The sequence below is a fragment of the Falco naumanni genome, chromosome 6, assembly GCF_017639655.2.
Source record: "Falco naumanni isolate bFalNau1 chromosome 6, bFalNau1.pat, whole genome shotgun sequence".
Lineage (NCBI taxonomy): Eukaryota > Metazoa > Chordata > Aves > Falconiformes > Falconidae > Falco > Falco naumanni.
Window position 1 is genome coordinate 48,981,143 of NC_054059.1, and position 16,764 is coordinate 48,997,906.

Here is a 16,764-nt window from a genome sequence, read left to right on the forward strand (position 1 = left end):
GTGCATAGAATTTTTCAGTGGCTTCTCCAATTATAATGCTCTAAAGCATGCTTTCATTGTAACACAGCAATTTCACATCAGGAAGTCCAGCATTACAGCAACATTTTGCTTCAGAAGTGTGAACTTAAACAAAAAACAGTAATCACTCTGTAGGTTGTTAATCATGCCTATCAACAGAGGTTTAGACAGGGAAGCTATTATAAAAGCTGCTGTGAGTGCAACTGATGTGCGTTAGCTGTTTGTATGCAATGGCTAGTGAGGCATGCACGGTGTTTTTTGCTGTCCTACTTCTCCATGAAAGAGCTAGGCTGCCACGGGTGAACGGTAATGCAGGCAAGTGTTTGCCTGTGCACATCAGGATTGTCATACATTGGGGTAAGTTCCTTTTCCATCTGAACCTAGCATCTTTTGAGTGAAACGTCTTAGAAAAGGCATAAATATTTTTAAGATAAATAGGTGCTTCTGTTGCTTTGTTGCTTCTTTCAAGATTCTGGGGGGAAATACAGAAGACCCAGTCCATCAGGATGTGGTGGAGATCCTGAATATTCTTTTAGTAACTTAGTGCATTAATAATGTAATCCTTCATTGGAATTTTATTTTAAAGACTTTTGCTAGCCACCTTCCTTCCCACTTAATTTGTGCTAAGAGTTTTGACACACTGACAGGTGTAGTTGCACAATCTTATGTCTGCTTGCAGAAATAAATTGCAAATGATCTTGGTTATTTTTTCTCTTGTGTTTTCCTATTTTGGGAAGTGGGGGGAAGGTACTTAGCTTTTCTCCATTACTTATTTCTGAGTTAATCCTGCCCTAGGTCTGCAGAGGAATAATACTTTTTGCTAATCGAGGTACTGCTTTTCAATGTGAAGGATCTTTTGTAGTTTAATATGCTTAGGCACAATTATGATTGTCATTCTAAAAAGATAGTAATAGTGATTGATTGCGATGCTTGAAATTTCTATTTGAGAGGCTTCACACTGTAATAAGTCAGTAAATATGTAAATTGGGAAACTGCAGTCCAGGTGTGTAACTACAACGGGTAGAACCAGCTTCAAAGACTGCTGATGTAACACTGAGAATTACTGCTTTACGTTGTTTTCTCCTTATTACGATCAAATGTCTATACCCATATTGCTGAAAAGCTCATTCTCATTTAAGAAGGATGAATTCTTACTGGGTTCCCCTTGTCCCCAACTTGTAGAGAAAACTGCTGGCTCCCTCGCGTTCCAGAGAATCTGTAATATACTCTAGAGCTGCAGAGATGCTGGGAATCAGAGAGCCTTTTTCTCCTTGGCATATGTTGTGCCAGGGTTCTGCTTAATCCATGCTGGTCTTTTTCTGACATGGGGAGCATGAGATGAACGTCAGGATATGTTTTGAACTCCCAGTGGAAGTGTGGGAAGCTCCACTGCCACCTCAGCAAAGGGAGGCAGTAGGTGTACAGTACAACGAACAGGTCTGCTTTCTGGTCAGTGAAATCCGGTTAACCTCTTTAGGTTAGCAGACCTTTTTCTCAAAGGATCTGACAAAACAGTCTCAGAATCCAGAATCAATTGTTTCTTGTGTGGGGGGCTGGGCAGGGCGGGGGAAGAAATATATGCAGCCAGTAAAAGAAACTAATGTTCTAATAGATAACAGATTGATTAAAAATTCTTACTTATTTTGCATGTTTGCAGTATTCTGTAAATGAAGCAATGGCCTTTATTCCACTAATGACACGTTTCAGTCTCTGAAGTTCCTGTTGTGCTTGGATTGCTTGATCCTTTTACATGTGCTTCATATTTACTTCTGATCATAACAGTTATTGTAATGAATCTTGTTTGTTTTTTTTAAACCAGTGTTTTGAAGAGGTTGCCTTTGTGGTGTTCAGTCTGTGCTGTCTGGAATTTGTCAGACATTCTCATTGTATAGATGTTCAAAATGTCCATAACTTAGACCTAATAGTCAATAAACGTATTGCAGGGCCCAGGAACTAAAAAAATTCTTTTCTTGTTAAATGCTTTCTTCTCTCCATGTCCATATACTAGTTTGCATAAGTGGCAAAGATCTAACTAACCCATAACTGCTACTTGGGTGTAATATTTGTGGCCAGTAAGGAGGAAAATGGTTATTGCAAAACCAAACTGTTTTCCCTTTCATAGCATTTTGGAATTGATTGTCAAAAATTTAAATAGAGTTGGAGCTGATGCCTCTGCCCAAGGAAAGGCTAGAGGGTTTTCCATTGGTAACAATACACTTAATAAATTGAGGGAAAACATTTAGTCATCGCATGCATTGGAATTGGTTGAGTTTATGCTTTTTTTCCAGTTGGATTTCAACAGTAGGAGGGGGTAGCATTAAAGCTTACTTACCAGGAGTTCTGAGGGACTTAATTCCCAAACTAGATGTATGAGCCCAGAAGTGCAAGTGAAATAGTGAGTACCAGGAAAAAAAACCGTGAAATGTATTTGAGATGTCAGTGTATGGATCAGGTTACAGATATGCCCCAAATGCTTAATACTTTGTAATAAACCATTTCTGTAATACTGCAAATCTCTTCTTTTATTGCCAATTTCTTAAACTGCAGTAGGGCAAAAATTACTGGGTTTGGTTGTAATTTTTTCTCCCTCTTCTACCTTTTGGGTTTTTTTAGCAACTTTTGAAACTGACATCTAGAGCAGGTGAATAGGCAGACTTTGACACAGTAACTATTAAGTTCTGTGTATATCTCGGTCTTTCCTTCCCTACAAGCTGAATACTTCCAGATTTTTCTGAGTAACTTTGTTTACCTGCTACATCTGGAGAACCTAGTATTTGCATCTGTTCTCTTATTAGATGCAAATATATCTTACCTTTCCAATCCAGTCGTTACTGTGGGATGTTTTGCCAGTTTTCCTGAAGGCTGGTAAAATCTTTTCTTGCTCTGGTGAACTCTCATCACTGCTGTGAATAAAGGCAAGAACCTAATACTATGGTGTACTATCTGAAGAAGACTCCCTGGTTAGGCAAGTTGCTTCTCCCATGGTTCAGATGCCTAGCATTTGAGTGTTGTTGAAATGACCTGCAGAACTGGGTAAGTATCGGTAACCTGCTGTAAAAAGGACATGTTCAGCACCCTCATCTACTACTGCTGAGGGGAGAGGCCTGGAGGGTGGTGCTTTTTACAACCCTATCTAAAATGTTCTTGTATTTCAAAAAGCATGATGATTCTCTTCGGTTTACTTTTTGAGGAAAGTAAGACAGCTTGTTCTTATATTTGCATGGAGGCCTGATTTACTGCTGGTAGGAAAGCAGTCAGTGTTGTTATTGAAAACTATTTCTTCCTCTTGATCTTGATTTTTTGCATGGCATAGTCTGAAGTGCTGAAAGTGTCAGTTCTAAGGGAAGAGTTTTCATGCAAGGAAGCTTTCAGAGTACTCGGGACACATGGTTTTCTGCAGTGTTGACTTCTAGTGGAGAAAAAGTGTTTGATTTGTTGTGCATATGGTTCAGGATTAGCTTTGTCAACTGAAATACAACATAGGTGTTTTTTCTCAGCTCCTTTTTTATTACAATGAAGTAAAATATTTCTTGACAAGCTAGATGTATTTCCACATGATATTAATGAAATTAAAATGTGGCTGTAGGAAGTTGTGTTTTTTCTAGTTTTATGTCAGAAGAAGGGATATCTAGGTGGGGATCATAACCTGCAATTTTGAGACAGACAAGGCTTGTTGGTTAATATCTGTCTTCTGGTTGTTTTGTATTTCCTTTCACATAACTTGCTTTCAACAAAAATGATTTCACTGTCATCTTTATGGTTTTGGTGGTTTGTTTTTTTTTTCTTCCCCTTGATCTCCAAGTACAAGAAGAACCTTGTTGCTGTACACAGTGATGTTATCAGTAACAAAAATACAAAATTGTTTTTCTTGGATTTAGTTTTTTAATCTGCAGGAACAAAGCCCACTTCTGTATGAGCTGAGGTGACTAAAGCATAGTCTTACTGGTGAAGATGATACCGTAGCCCTGCCTCTTTCAAGATGTGCTAGGGAAATTGGTGTTTCCTGAAGTAAACTTTCTGCTGCTCTTAATCCTGTATGAGCTGGAGAAATAAGGCCTATGATGTAATCTATATTGAGTGTTGATGTTTTTGCTATAACTGCCAGTACTGTCTGTTAAAATCTGTACTACTTCTGTTTGCCTTTCCTGACCTGTAGTCTAGCTTTCCCTTTTGCTGCTCTTTGATACTTGAGCATTGACATCAATCAGATGAAATAATGTATTAATTACTTTTGGGGCACTTGGCTAACATAAAGACTTGAGGTGTAAATAATAAGGCTTTTATCTTTTATAAGTGCTACTAGTGTGATTAATTTTCTTTTTTGGGGGAAGAGAACCGTAGATAAATGACTTATTGTGGTCAGGTTTAAAGTTCATCCAATATGCTAGTTCAAATGGAAAACTAAAACTTTGATTCTCATTCTCCCTTTGAGCGTCAAAGGGAAAATATCTTGGTTTGTCTCTGCATCCATTTCCACAGTTTGTGAGAAAATAGTCCCTTTGTAATTCCTGAGACCTTTCTCTCTACTTTTAGATTGGAAAGGAATGTGATAGAAGACAATTAAAAGGTGTTTGGATTTACAATCTTAGGCCATGTCACAATTCTTTATATAAAGAAGCAGAATTGTTCTTTAAATATTAGACAACTTTGTCAGTGTTTGAAATTATAACATTTCTTTATGTAGTGTAGTAGCAGAATCAATACACAGCAAAACCTTCGTGTGTTTAAACACCTAAAAATGAGCATGGTTTTTCCTTCCCTCTTTGTGCCCATACCTAGCAGGCCTACTCTCACCGTCTGCGCATTTGCATAGTTCCTCTTTTATACAAAGAGTCTGAAACCATGAGTTTACATATTACTTTCTTTTGTGCAGCAGTGGTTACTTGTATCTGCAATTGCTTATTTTTTCTTTTTCTGAATTGCTTGCTTTATGAAACAGTTGCCTTTACCTGAATTGGAGTTGGAATATGTCTTGTAGAAAAAAAATACTAATTGGATTGTTTGCTAAAGTTAGAATTGTTTCCTTATTTCCCTGGATAAAGTTGTACAGATAGTTCTGGATGTGGCACTGAACAGCCAGTCTTAAGCTGTGAATCCTCCTGGAAAATAATGATCATCCCTAACAAGCTCCACAGGAGGCTTTTATCTTGTAAAGTTTGTGTGAATGTTCATATTGGAGTTCAAATTTAGGAAATGTTAGCTTCCCACATGCTGAGTTGCTCTTTGGACGTCCAGCCCTACCCCACTTGCTATTTCTGCTACTTAAGAGTAAGTTATGCTGATACTTCCTTTATGAAATCTTCTAAGTAAGCTGGAAGGCTCACTGCTGTATTCTCTTTCACATGCAGGCTCGTGTTATGTATGATTTTGCTGCTGAGCCTGGAAACAATGAGCTGACCGTCAGTGAAGGGGAGATCATCGTAATTACCAACCCGGTAAGAAAACTGAGATGGAATCAAGGCTTCAGTGCACTTTCCTGACCTACTTCTAGCAGATGGAAGAAAAAAGGTGCTAGGTGACATCTGAAAGCCCTGTCTAGCCTCCCCTGAAGAATTAGCAAATAAACTAAATACAAAGAATTTTCTAATAGTTGTGTGGAAACAAATGCAACAAGCAGTTCAGGAGGACAGGGGCCCTCTCAGATTGTGCCAACACACTTAGGAATTTACTTAGCTTGTTTCCCTTTAAAAAGAACTGAGTGCCAAGGCAGAGAAAGGAGCTAGTGCTGGTGATATACTTCTACGTCTGAATGTGTTGTCTTTTTTTGTGTACCTAATGTTCCATGTTTAGCATGCATGTAATCTGAGGTGCTTGCCACTTGCATTTACATCTGGCATGCCAACTTCCTTCTCTGTTTTGAGTTTCATAATGAACTCAGCATTCCAAGTTTGTTCAAAGAATTTGATAAAACTTGTTACTAAACTTGTGTGTCCTTTCATAATGAAAATAATATGGACAAAATACAGGGAAGGAATGGTGAAAATACTGTGGTAATACTATCGGAGTTCTTAAATTAGTAGTACTTTTGAACACTGTCACTTGATTTGTGTGTACAATTTGAATTTAAGTGCAGTTTTATTGTCCTGTATAATTCTTACCCTGGGTAACAAGGGAAGTGTTAGTAGCCTCTGGTTTTTATTTTTGTGTAGTGAATAGACTTTCCTTTTAAAACATACAGGTGAAAAATGCCTGATCATGTTGCCAGGTTTAATTTATCTGGTTGTGTAGGAAACATGGGTTCTGCAGAATAAAATAATTCTTTGAAGAGCCTAGTCACATATAATCCTGGTAATTTTTATTTCCACTGACTTAAATATTTGAATCAGATATTTAATAAAACCAACACACTCTTGGATAGTATGCTATCTGTGGCAGAAGTAAAATTTTAAATGAGTTCAGGAGTTTAATGCTGTTGCACAAAAGTAGAACCAAGCAAATAGTTTACCACTTTTAAGTTAGCTTTTGCTGAACAAGACATCTGTGTGTTAAGGCAATATACTTAAAACCATGTAATACTCCATTTTATGCTGTCCATGATTAAAGTGTGGGATAGATTGCCACAAAGGCTCTTGATCTTTTTTGATATAAGTTTAGACAGTGATAGCATAAGCCATGAAAGTCCACTGATGATTTACTCTCAAGTGCAGCAGTGCAAGTGTGACTTCTGGCTCGAGGTGTCATTGCTCTTGCATTTTAACCAAGATAGTTGAATTTATAATCTGAGATGTCTAGCTGTTTCTGTGTTCTTGAGTGAAAGCTTTTAGGTACATAAGAAAAAGCAAATGAAAGTTTGTTATTTTAATAACTGATTGATCTTTACTGTTTAAAAACTTAAACACATAAGCAGACTCCTCCTTACTATGTGCAGGATTACCTAAAATTTCCAAGTGAAAGAACAAAATTGTGAATAAACAAATACATCCATTAAAAAGCAAATTAAGAAAACCTGAAATAATTGGAACCACATATGCTAGACAGCAATTGTCAGCTGTAAGTTAGCTTGATGTGTTACTATGTGTTCAAGGAACAGCTTGATTTAAAATGGAACTGACTTATTCTAGATAATGTTGTCCTGGAATTGACTTGCTTAACTGCAAAGGTTTCTTAGGGTATATAGAATATGTGTGTGTGTTTTGGTTTTGTTTTTTTTTTTAAAAAAAAAAAACAAAACAAACAACAAAAAACAACCCACCCAAACCAATAAAGAGATGCCCCACTGAAATCAGAGCTGAAGTGTGTTAGTTCTTACCAAAGTAATAGCATGAGACCTACCTCTGAAATGAAACATAAACTAGAAAGAGCATCTCCAGATCTTGCATGGCATGTGCCTCTCTTACACTTGAGATTAACCTTAGCATTTTTGCGGGTTATAGCTCCCACTCATCTCACACCTCTGCATCTCCAATGATTGTAGCAGAGATTTTACAGATATTACCAATAGCTTAATTCCTTGAGTGTTTTTTCTTTATAATCTGTTGATTAAAATTAATGCTTCGGAGTTGGCATACTAATAGCTGTGCTCTGATGCAGCCTGTGTCTCAGAAATGATTGAAAGTGCTGAAAAAATCGACCCTTTTCCCTCTTGTGCTTATTAAATCTGAAGTCCACAATAGCTGTGTGAAACAAGCACAGTCTGTGTTCTGTTTAAATGAGTATCTGCTGCTTCAGCAGATTTAAGTGAGTTTGTTCATGGTCATACAGTCATAACTATTTCAAACATTGCGTTTGACAGCAAGACATTGCTTCCTCCTGAGCTGTTTAAAGCATGCTGTGGGATCCATCTAGCAAAACTATTTCTATATTACTGCTTCTTTTAGGATGTCGGTGGAGGCTGGTTAGAAGGAAAAAACAGCCAAGGCGAGAGAGGACTTGTTCCAACAGATTATGTTGAGGTAAGTGACTACGCTGCGCTGCACTAGGAAAGCAGAACTGCTGAAAAGGCCATCTGTTTTGCTGATCAGACTAATGGTTAAACATGAAACTTCTGATGTTATTGCTTGGAATATGTAATCTTTTTGTAGCAACTCTAGCTGGCTTTTGAGACCAGTACAAACATACCCTCCAAAGCTACAGTGCTGCTTAGTGGTTTCCCAAGAAATGCATAAGGTCTGTGGTAAATAGTGGTGATCTACAGAACATGAGTTGTTTTGATTCTGCTTCTGATTTTTGGGATCTCATGATCCAGAAACTGTTTTGTTTTCCTGTCTGAAGATACAGATATGGAAGTGCAATGAGCAATGCAAGTTTACACTGGTGTTGCTATGGCTGATTTGCCACACGCTCATAAACCTCTGGAATGGAACCCCATTTCTGGGGATCAGGATATGGGATCCCAAATCCAGGGACTACTCAACTTACCTTCTTCCTGAGGGCCTTTGCTGTCTCTTCAGTGTGTGTGTTGACCTGCTTTTTATTTACAGACTGGTGGTATGGGGGTGGGGATAGAATGGGGATCTCAGTGCAGAGAACGGAATCCAGTTCATTCTTTGAGGGCCCAGTGTCTCTATGCCAGCAGGTTGCCAATTAGGTTGCCAAAAGACTCTGGCTGGAATTTCTGCAGCCTCTTCCTAAGGCATGTGCCTCCTTTCCTTCACCAATGCTGTGTTTATTAAAAAAAAAAAAAAAAAAGGGGGGGGGGGTGGAGAGGCAGGAGGAGGATGATACTAGCTCACGTGACCTTGTTTTTATCTTCAGTTGGCTAGCTCATTGTCTAGTAGCTTTTTGGCTTTCCAAACTTGTCCCAAACTGATCCTCTGAGTGTTGAGTTCCCAGTCCTCCAACAGCAATGTCAACAACCCTAATGAATTTATACATAGGTGTCCACTGCTACAACAATCTTGTATGGTACGCTGTTATAGTGCAAACCAAGTCCATCTGTTGTAGACTGAAATCCTCCAGATCATCACATCGATTTATTGTAAAAGGTTACATTGAGTTTGGATTCAAAAAGGTATATGCAACCATCTCAAAGTCTCTGTTAACATGATTCTATATAATCAAATTATGCTGTTTGTCAGTGGAAGCATAAAAAAATCTTTTGCAACATTTTCCATTTCAGATTATAACTGAAGGTGCAAAAGATGGAATTAGCTGCGGTAACTCATTAGCTGACCAAGCCTTTTTTGATTCCCTTTCTTCAAATACAGCCCAGACCAACTCTGCTGCAAAAAGCAGTAATCAGGTATGTCTCATGTTTTTTCAGGCACAGTGGGTTTGGCAAGTTTTGTTGACTTAACTGCTTGCACTCTTCGGTTGTGCTGTACTGGATTTGTGAACGCTCATAAAAGTATTAATTAAAAGTAGTTGTGTTTTCGTTAGGGAGCACATTTGTTGAGTATTAATGATATGTGTGACTGTTCAGATACTGTCACTGCTGGAAAATTTAGTATTCTAACACTTTCAGAAATACAGCAATTTTATTCTTTCCAGTCTGCAATCATACAATTCTGTCAATACCTCAGTTCTGCGTAAGTGCATTCTCAGCAAATTTATTTTCAAGATACTTGTTCCTTAAAAAGGCTAGCATATTAACACCAAAGCTTTTTTTTTATTGTCCTCTACAATTGGGTGGTCTGTGCATCATCAACTAGAGTGAATGGATGGATGTCTTTTTCAGAATTTGCATAAAAGTTGTTGCTTTGATTAAAAAAAATGAAGCAAGTTAATGTATTGTCCCCAGTCAGTTGAAGGAAAGGCTAACTTTGGTTTTGCTGGAAGAATTTCTCTCACTCTATTCATAGCTTTTTGTCTGGTGTGTTAGTTCATTAAGCAGTAAAAATTTACTTTCAGGTTATGTAATCCGAGGACATATATTATCTTAAGCACCAGCTGTTGTTATGGTCTACAGACTACTGTGTGTCCCACATGTAGGAACAGTTAAACATTTTGAAGTCCATAGATAACAGAGGTACAAAATCTGCTTTTTCCAACAGCAGCATGCAAATATCTTTTGTGTTGGAAAGTAAATGCTTTACTTGAGCAGCTGGGGACACATGCCTGGTTTGTGGGTCAGTTAAATATCAGTTATTAGTTTTCTTAACTGCAACTTGTACCACAAGACTTTGAGATGAAGTGAGATCTCTTGAAAACTGTACATGGGGCATTTGTGTTTGACAGTGAATGTAAGAGTTCATTGACTGTATAGTGTTTGATTTGCACTTCCTTGTATTCAGCCAGACAATGTCAGGGTTGTAATTCTGTGATCCCACATAGAGTGGGAAATCCAGGCCTCACTGTGACTGTCTCAATGCTTAGAACTATTATTTTTATGCCCAGTTAATATTTAGGCTAAACACAAAACCCTTGAAATGCATCATGAATTTATTTTGTCATACTGAGCCAAAAGCATTGATTATAGGTTTGTTTTCCTTCAGTAAAACTGGCAGTAATTTGAAGGTATAGTGGGAACCTCACTTCTACTCTGTTACCCTTGTCCCAGTTTTTCCTCCTATAGAGTTTCTAGCTAAACTTTACTTTCAGGGAAGCTTGACTTACTTGCAGCAGCTACTTCTGTTAAATCTGAATACTCTTACTCCTCTGAAGGAAGAAAAACATATACTTAATTTGATCTAGGAAGAATTACTTAATGGGATAATAAACGTAGAATATTTTGCATGGTGGTAGATGTATCTATCAGAGCTTGATCAGTGCTTAACACAAGGTACTTGTGCCTGGAGAAGAGAAGAAAAAAGCCCTTGCCTGTATGAGGGAAAGGTTAAAATAAAAATATCTATTATATTCTTAATAAGAGAATACTATGGCAATCTAGATTTGGAATTTGCATTTCTAGAGGAGGGAAAAGCTTGAAAATATGGTCACTTTACAGTTTACACAGGATCAGCAGTATACTGGCCCTGTAACACATACAAATTGCAGTTTTGTCATAGCAGCTGTTTGGGAAGGAGTAACTTCAGGCAAACAGCTGGACTCATCTGTGTTGGTGCCTTACTCTTGTATGTGTCCTCCTTCTCTCTATTATTCTTCAAGTCCTGTGTGAGACTGTTGGGGGAACCACTGTACCATAGTCTATTATAGTAAAACTATATTGCTAACATTAATAGGGGAGAGAGAGAGGAGGAGACTGTGCACCTGGATGCAGCCAAGGCCACACAAGATGTGAGGGAAGCAAATTTCCTTGGGCTGGTGTGTCAGGGTCTTTTGTTTTCCTGTTTTTTTCATAGCAAGAACCCTCCTGTTGCATGGTCAGAATTTTATCTCGTAAGTTCATTGCGTTTTCTCAAAGTTGTTTTTTTTTTTTTTTTTTTTTCTTTAAATGATCTCAGTAACTGCTGTTTGGTTGTATGTAGTTTCTAGATAAACTGCAGATCTTTATTTGAAGGCTTGTTTCTTCAGCTTCTGGCATGTATCTGTTAGTTTTCCACTTTCAACTGCTAGGATGTTCTCCCAGATCAGAGAGCTCCCTAGTGCGTGGTATTTTCTCCTTGCAAAAATTCTATGGCCAGTTGTCCTCTTGATTAAGAAATTGTTTGTTTTGTCTGTCTGGTGTAAGACACTTTTCCTGCCCTCACAAAAAAAGCTTTCTTTTGCAGTCTCTTTGATCTTGTGACTTGTCTGTAAAATGTGTGCATTGCTCCCGTATACGTTGCATGATGTCAAACAGGTTTGATGTTGCTGTTCTGGTGTAGAAAAGCCTGACACAGTGAAAGATTGCACTGATTCCTGTAAGACTGCATCAGGAGGTTATACTGAGTCGCTCATCCCCTGCATACTGGCTTCTCTTTTAGAGCCACTGCTTATAAGAATAGAGTCTTCAACTTTGTGTGTATGCCCCTTCTTCCTAGATGTATTCTTCTGTATTTGTTTATAACATTAACATTGTTTAATGTGAGTTCACTCAGGCACTTTGAATTGATCTATATTCAGATGCACAGTTGAAAGCAATTGACTTACTCTTTTCAAGTGCTTTAACAAGTGACTAGGTCAATATACAAAGCACTTAATCTTAAATGAAACTTGTGTGTTCAGGCTATGGAGAGCAAAGAAAAATAACAAATTATGTCAATGTAAATAGAATCAATGCTGAAGGTGGCACAGTAGTGGGAATTAAAACATTCATAGGTGTTGTCTGGTGGCTGAATAAGAAATAGCAGCATTCCTAAATGCTGACACTTTATGCTATCTATTTTATAGTAACGGGGTGGGGAGATGACTTTATAAAAGCACATCTAAACAGATTTTTCTTACTTCTGCTGTATTGAAGAAGTTACTTTAACATACACATAATTACACAACACTCTCACTCCCCAATTCCAGTAAGTCAAAAGATGTTTGAATTTTTAGAATTCCTTCTCTTCTCTAACAGTAAGTAAAAACCCTAAGTTGTTGCATAGTGTTTCAGTACCAAGCCTTATTAAAAAAAATAGATCTGGTTGAGTTGAAATGGGAGGGGGGGGGGTGGTGGGGGGGGGGGTGTCGTTTATGGTTTTCTTTGAGACCAGTTAAACCACAGTTTTGTAGTGTAATCCTGGTAGACAGCTCAGCCCCACCCAGCCACTTGCTCACTTCCCCCCGCAGTGGGATGGGGAGACAATCAGAAGTATAAGTATTGAAAACTCATGGGTTGGGATAAAGGCAGTTTAATAAAAAAGCTGTGCATGCAAGCAAAGCAAAATAAGGAATTCATTCACTACTTCCCATTGGCAGGCTGGTGTTCAGCCATCTCCAGGAAAGCAGGGCTCTGTCACACATAACTGCTACTTGGGAAGACAAATGCTGTAACTGAACATATCTCCTTCTTCTTTCTTCCCTGTAGCACCTATTGCTGAGCACAATGTCATATGTTAGGAAATATCCCTTCAGTCAGTTGGGTCAGCTGTTGTGGCTGTGTCCCCTCCCAGCCTCTTGTGCACCCCCAGCCCACTTGCTGGCAAGACAGTGAGAAACAGAGGCAGCCTTGACACTATGCAAGCACTGTTCAGCAATAATTAAAACATCCCTGTGTTATCAACAGCATTTTGGTTCTAGATCCAAAACACAGCACCATACCAGCTACTCTGAAGAAAATTTACTCTATCCCAGACCAGTTATATTTGAATGAAATTCCAACAAATATATTTTTTTTAGCTTTATACAGTATATTTTTGCCCGCATATCTTCATATGGCCTGATAGATCTGGGAGGATGACTGCTTTTCTTAAGTAGCAATGCTGCATGTAATACAGAACCCTAAATCATTACAGTTTTCCTAGATCAGTTTCTGTGCACGTGTATCTCTCTCTCTCAAAATCTTATCTAGTTGCTTTCCAGGCAAACAAGGCTTTTGGTTTCCTGCTCTGGAATCCATAACTTTGGCATTAATAAAACACTGTCAGCTCAAATATTTCCTACTCTCTCTCTGTGCTTTTCTAACATTGTTCAGTAAATAATCTCCTGAAAAGTAATTAATAAGCAATAACTAGAAGCAGCTGCTTTTAGTTCCTTTTCTTTGTTGAGAAAGATATGACCACAGCAACACTTTGGTGTTGTACCTTACTTGGGTTTGCCACAGATGTAAAGTGGCAGTAGAAAAGGGGCACAGAGGCACTTCTGAAGAAGAATTTTGCATGACCCTTTGCAGTTCATTCTTCCCCAACTCGTTCCTTGCATCAGTAGTGTCCCAGCAATAGCTGTCTGCGTCAAGCTTTCAGCTGCTCTTTTAAAGAGCTAGCTTTAGAAGATATTGGGGAGATAGAAGCAATCAGAGGAAACAATGAAGCTAATTATACACAAACAAGGGGAAAAAAATTACTCAAAGGGACTATTTTTACACTCAGAAGAAAAGTAGATAGTTTAGTGTTGCATTTGCCTGTAACGTTTGTGGTTTAATGTCTGAAAAGCCTTTAAGAAATTATTCAAGAAAATAAAATTTCAGTAGCCCTTAGTTGCCAGAGATGGAGGCTGTTGCATGGCTTTTGTATGGGTCTCATGCTGTTTTGATGTTGTAATCCTTGGACAGAGGAAGCAAGGGGAATGGAAAGTCTTCCTTCTCTGTCAATCCACTGTTCCTCTGAGCCACAATGCAGGGTGCAAATTTTAGGGTGCAATTTGGAACAACCAGTGAGTAAGTCTATCAGCATTTATGTTTTTTCTGTTTGTTAGAATTGCCTATATGAATTAAGGTAAGTTGTCTGTAAACTCTTCTGGTATTAGAATAACAGTGGTGATAATGGCACTGAAAGGGATATAAATTATGGCAGGTTAAACCAAATAAACATCTTGAAATATATTGAACTCAGAATTTCTCTGGTAGTAGTTCTTTGATACCGAGTTGCTTCCAGGGGCTGTAGCAACAACAGATACCCTGTTTCACACTTAAAAAGTGTTTCTTATTGCAGTTGACCAAGCAGTTGTTAGCTTGGTGGTGTTTGGAGTCTTCATAATTAATGCTTATATTTCCATACGTACTTTAATGTAAAATTTGTTCTGAGTAGTCTTTTCCGGCTGTGGGGTTTTTTCAGTGATCAAAACTAGTTCTTGTCAATTCACAGACGTACTTGCATTTATTTTGCACATGTTCCAAGTTCAGAAACCGCTGTTTTAACAGCGAAGATCTCTCCATTCTAAACCACAGCTTCTGGTGGGTTTTCATTTATCTAATTTAAAATGTTTCAAAAGTTGTGAACAATTATCATCTTCCCATTTTAACAATAGTGTTTATCTGAGTTTTTTAGATTTCATCTAAATGAAATGCAAATTACATCTGTATGGACCCAAACTAGTTCTCTTTAATTAAGAAGCTAAAATTTTATGTGTACAGTATACTTATTAGTGGGCTGTAAACAAACTGTATGTACAATTAGCCATGTAGTCCAGCTATTTACACCCTAACATGTATGTTTGAACATAAGATAGAAATGCTATACATTTCAGTACACTATATATTTTAGTCTGTATGGTTTCTCCTCCCTTTCCTCTAGAGCTTGAAGTCTAGCTTTGTTTCCTCCCCTCTGAGAATAGAAAACTGGTATTAAAAATGTATAAATGAAATTAAAATGGAGTACTGCCTGTGTTGCAAGGTGGAAGTGGATTGCCAGCTGTGTTGACATAAGAGCTGTAGATGTGCCTTCACAGTAATTAAATACAAAAATAGTCATTGTAGCTGGCCATAAGTTGCATTTGTAGAGAAGTTTGTTCCCTTTTCTTGACACTGATCCTCTAATTGCTGCTGTCTGCTGTGTGAAGAGGACCGTACAGCTTTTAGTTCTGGATAAAGTAAGTACCCTGAGAGTTCACACTTTTGTGAACTGCAGATTTATCAGCTAATTCCAGTGTGACATTAGTGAATCCACGTGTTTTGTGTTTTCAGTTATGTTATGGGCAGAGCAGCAGGGCCCCATGAGCAGGTACAGGAAGCAGCTAACAGAAACCTCTCGTCTTTGTGTTGTTTTATCAAGTGGTAAGCATGAAATCATTCCGGGTAGTTTCTCTCTCAGTAGAAGAAAGATAAGCTGCTTCACAGTTGTTGAAGGATATGAAAATAAATGGACTGTCTTTTCTGTAGAAAACCCTTTCCCTTCAGAAAATTGGGACTTCTGTATAGGCAGGATGAATGAATAGTAGTGAAAACATGTAGTTTGGTGCGCAGGAGCTGAGGCAACTCTTAGGTTTCCCTGTATGTAGATGTCAGTTGTTGAATGTGCATGAGGAGGAGACTAAAGAAGCTGTTGCCAGAGCTTTGCTTCATATCTTTTCCACTCTCTGCAACTTAGTGCTGGAAAGGCAAATTGTCACTGTTAAATTTGCATACCATAATTACCCCCGCTGCCAGCCCCAAACTTCTATGAGCAGCTATAAATGCTAAGACTGAAGAAAAATGGTGCTCTTGAGTGCGCTATTCTGCTTACGTGGAAATTTTGACATGTATGTTATTGCATTCCTGTAATGGCATTTCCATTCTCTGACGTTACTGCATGCGCAGTAGAGTAGAAGTATTGTCATAGGAAATGTGACTCACTCATGTTTGGTTGATCCGGTTAGTCTTGTTAAACCAGTATGCTAAACTGCCTTATAAAATACACGGGTAGGTTCAACATGGAAGTTACAATTGTCTATGGATTTTGGAAGTTACTGCTTCCTTGACTAATAAACCTTAACTCTGCGTAAATGTAGATCTTTGTAAGAGTAAATACGAAGTTGTCTCTCTGTGTGCATGTCATGTCTAGAAGGGTGTAGTGCAAAAGATACCTAAAAAGAAGTACAAACAAAATTGGTGGGTTAGAACTGTCCAGAGGTAAAAATAAAATAAAATTTAAAAATACCTAGTGATTTATGCTGTCATTATTAGTAACTTCTGGTTCCTGTTACAGATAATGATACTATAACATCCTCCATTGTTACATGTAATTTGAAAGTAACCGTTTCCCCCTGCCCCTCCCCGTCCCCATCTCAATCCCAATATTGCATTCAGACTGGTAACAGCAATTTGTGACCAGTTCTTATTTAACCGAAGTACCAGGCAGTGACTTCCATACAGTACTGGAAACAGTGGCTTGCTTGCTTTGAAATTAATCGCATTCGCATATTAAAAAGTAACTGTCCAACATATGACAGTGATTGTACCAGTTCAAGTTACGGAGTTGTCTTGATCTTTTTTTCATCGGTGTCGCAGTGGAATGCAAGGGCTCAGGCAGCAAGTCATTAAACTAGTACTGTGATCACTCCTTGCCTTCATCTGCACCCATACATTCAGGCAAAATCTGACTGTTAAAATAGCCAATTTTCCACAATTTACAGTGTTTGCATGTTCTT

The 16,764-nt window shown here is 38.2% G+C and overlaps 1 protein-coding gene across 3 annotated transcripts in view; it reads left to right on the forward strand.

Annotated features, from left to right (window-relative positions):
- Positions 1 to 16,764, forward strand: part of SNX9 (sorting nexin 9) — a 63,466-nt gene that overhangs the window by 14,022 nt on the left and 32,680 nt on the right. For 2 of the 3 annotated variants that reach the window (XM_040597191.1, XM_040597192.1), the window contains exons 1-4: positions 313 to 375; positions 5,367 to 5,453; positions 7,836 to 7,910; positions 9,077 to 9,199. In XM_040597191.1, coding sequence (XP_040453125.1) covers positions 328 to 375; positions 5,367 to 5,453; positions 7,836 to 7,910; positions 9,077 to 9,199 — 333 coding nt within the window. In that variant the 5' untranslated portion in view covers positions 313 to 327. Of the gene's footprint in view, positions 1 to 312; positions 376 to 5,366; positions 5,454 to 7,835; positions 7,911 to 9,076; positions 9,200 to 16,764 lie in introns of those variants that run through there. The other variant, XM_040597193.1, reaches the window with a different exon arrangement.